Raw genomic sequence first — 2,808 nt, forward strand, 5'->3', positions numbered from 1 at the left:
TGGGTCTGGGGGGCCTGAGTGGGGGGCCTGGGGGTCTTGGAGGGGTTTGGTGAGGTCCTGGGGGAATCTGAGGGGGTCTCTGCACCTCTGGGACCTCATCATGTGGGTCTGGGGTGGCCCTGAAGTTGTCTGGGTGTGTCCCTGTGGCTCTGGGATCTCACCAGGTGGATCTGAGGGTCTTGTAAGGGGGTCTAGGACCTGACCAGGTGGGTCTGGGGGTTCAGTTTGGGTAACCCCCTGATTTTTGGGGTGCATTTTGGGTCCTTTCAGCTGTTTCTGTGGCTCTCCCAATGATTACACTAGAGACTCCGCCGATCCCTCGGGATCTGAGGACACGTCCTGCAATGATGATGGGAGATGCTGGACCCAGCAGCCTCGGGGGGGAGGCTGATTTTTTGGGGGTCACTGAATTAAAGGTAGAACTAGAAGAGCCAGGCTCATCCCAAACCTTCCCCAGAGTTTCCCGTTGTCTTCCAACCCTTGTGTAGACCATTCTGTGCCTGTTTCCCACATTCCCTGGATCCCCCTGATCACTTTGTCCCCACACAATGCAGGGGGACAACAACCCGACGCTTTGTGGGTCACACCAAGGATGTGTTGAGCGTCGCGTTCTCGTCGGACAACCGACAGATCGTCTCGGGCTCTCGTGACAAGACCATCAAGCTCTGGAACACCCTGGGGGTCTGCAAGTACACTGTGCAGGTCAGGAGATCCCTCCAGATTCCAGGGGTGGATCCCAGATCCGGTCCTCAGGGAAAGGATTGGTCTTGGGTTGGGTTTGGGGTCAATCTCATTGGGTTTGGGGTCAGTTCTGGTGGATTTAGGTACAGCCTTGTCGGGTCTGGGATCAGCCCTGTTGGGTTTGGGGTCAGCTCTGGTGGGTTTGGGTAAGCCTTGTTGGTTTTGGGGTCAGCTGTCCTGGAGGGGTGAAGATCCAAGGGTAGAGGACAAGGTTTGGGAAGACCTGTGACCATCTCCAAGGTGAGCTCCTCCCCCATTCCCACCTGGTGACGTGTCGTTCTTCCCCGGCAGGATGAGAGCCACTCGGAGTGGGTGTCGTGTGTTCGCTTCTCCCCCAACAGCAGCAACCCCATCATCGTGTCCTGTGGGTGGGACAAGCTGGTCAAGGTCAGGAGACACTTAACACCTTCCCAAGTCTTCCTTGAATCTGGGACTCTGGAGCTCCAAGTGACCTCTTTGTCTCTATCCCAAGGTGTGGAACTTGGCCAACTGCAAATTGAAGACGAACCATATTGGACACACGGGATACCTCAACACTGTCACTGTGTCTCCTGACGGATCCCTCTGCGCTTCCGGGGGCAAGGTAGGTCAGGGACACCCCGACATCTCCTGCTGCTCCAGGCCCGTCCTGGGTCTCCTAGACTTTGGTGGGATCCATGCTCTTCCACCCTCGGAGGGTTCGTGGTTGGAGTGAGGTGGGAACGGCCCAAAAGGTCGTGGAGGAGTTGGCGAGGGAGGAGGAGATGATGGGCAAGATGGTTGCTTGGCTCAGTGATGCTCCTGGGGATCTTCTGGATGTCCCAGGGACCTTTTGGAGCTCTAAGGCTTCTCCTAGAACCTCCTTGAGCTCCTGGTGGACCCTCCTGGGGCTCCTGGAACCTTCTTGAGCTTCTGGGAAGTTTCCTAGAACTTTCTTGAGCTCTTGATGGAGTTTCCTGGAGCTTCCAAAAGCCTCTTGAGCTCCAGGGACCCTCCTAGAACCTGCTTGAGCTCCTCCAGAGATGCTCCTGGACATCCCAGAACTTTATGGAGCTCCTGGTGACCCCTGCTGTGCCCCCAGGATGGTCAGGCCATGCTGTGGGACCTCAACGAGGGCAAACACCTCTACACCTTGGACGGAGGAGACATCATCAACGCTCTTTGCTTCAGCCCCAACCGCTACTGGCTCTGCGCGGCCACCGGGCCCAGCATCAAGATCTGGGTGAGCTACTAGGGCAGCTGGGATTGTCTTCTCTGAGGTCCTCCTGGGGCCACCAAGCCGTGATGAAACCTTGAGATGCTTCTGATCTTCTCCGTGTGGAAACCAGAGGCTGTTTCTGAGCAACTCCTGGGCCTAGTGGGATCTGGGTGGGATTGGGGATGGGTGACTCTTCTGCTCTCACCCCTGGTAGGACCTGGAGGGGAAAATCATCGTGGATGAGCTGAAGCAGGAGGTGATCAGCACCAGCAGCAAAGCTGAGCCACCACAGTGCACGTCCCTTGCCTGGTCAGCCGACGGACAGGTCAGCCACCACGGGTCTTCTGCTGGGACCTTCTCCTGGCCCACCTGGGGGACATTGTCCTGGGGACCTTCTGCTGGTCCACGCGGAGGACCTTCACCTGGGGCTGAGGGTTTGGGGACCTTCACCTGGGGATGAGAGTTTTTGGACCCGCACCTGAGGTTCCTCATCTCCTCCCCCAGACTCTGTTTGCCGGTTACACAGACAACCTGGTGCGAGTGTGGCAGGTCACCATCGGCACCCGCTGAGGTCCCTCCTGGTCACCACCACCTTCTGAGGGACCCCAGTGGCCATCACCACCTTCTGAGGCCTTAGGAAGGATGCAAAACCTGAAACTTCTGGGTCAAAGTACCAATAAAGGAGGTTTTATGGAGCTTCTTGTCACCTTGGGGCACCTGGGAGGTCACCGGGGTGGGGGGGAGGTCTAGGTGAAGCTAGAGCTCCTCAGGTGTCTTCATCCCTTCAGGAGGTGGAGCTGGAGCTCCTCAGGTGTCTCCACACCCTCAAGATTGGAGCTGAAAGGTCCTCAGGTGTCTTCATCCCTTCAGGAGGTGGAGCTGGAGCTCCT

The 2,808-nt window shown here is 57.4% G+C and overlaps 1 protein-coding gene across 1 annotated transcript; it reads left to right on the forward strand.

Moving 5' to 3' along the window:
• Window positions 1–125: 125 nt before the first annotated feature.
• GNB2L1 (guanine nucleotide binding protein (G protein), beta polypeptide 2-like 1) lies at window positions 126–2,510 on the forward strand (the record flags this gene model as incomplete). Its single annotated transcript, XM_009081881.1, has 7 exons — window positions 126–164; window positions 555–702; window positions 1,033–1,128; window positions 1,214–1,324; window positions 1,802–1,942; window positions 2,133–2,243; window positions 2,423–2,510. Coding segments are annotated over 7 exons (712 nt in total), but the record flags the coding sequence as incomplete, so codon positions are not given.
• Window positions 2,511–2,808: the final 298 nt, after the last annotated feature.

The sequence above is a fragment of the Acanthisitta chloris genome, unplaced genomic scaffold (assembly GCF_000695815.1).
Source record: "Acanthisitta chloris isolate BGI_N310 unplaced genomic scaffold, ASM69581v1 scaffold3729, whole genome shotgun sequence".
Lineage (NCBI taxonomy): Eukaryota > Metazoa > Chordata > Aves > Passeriformes > Acanthisittidae > Acanthisitta > Acanthisitta chloris.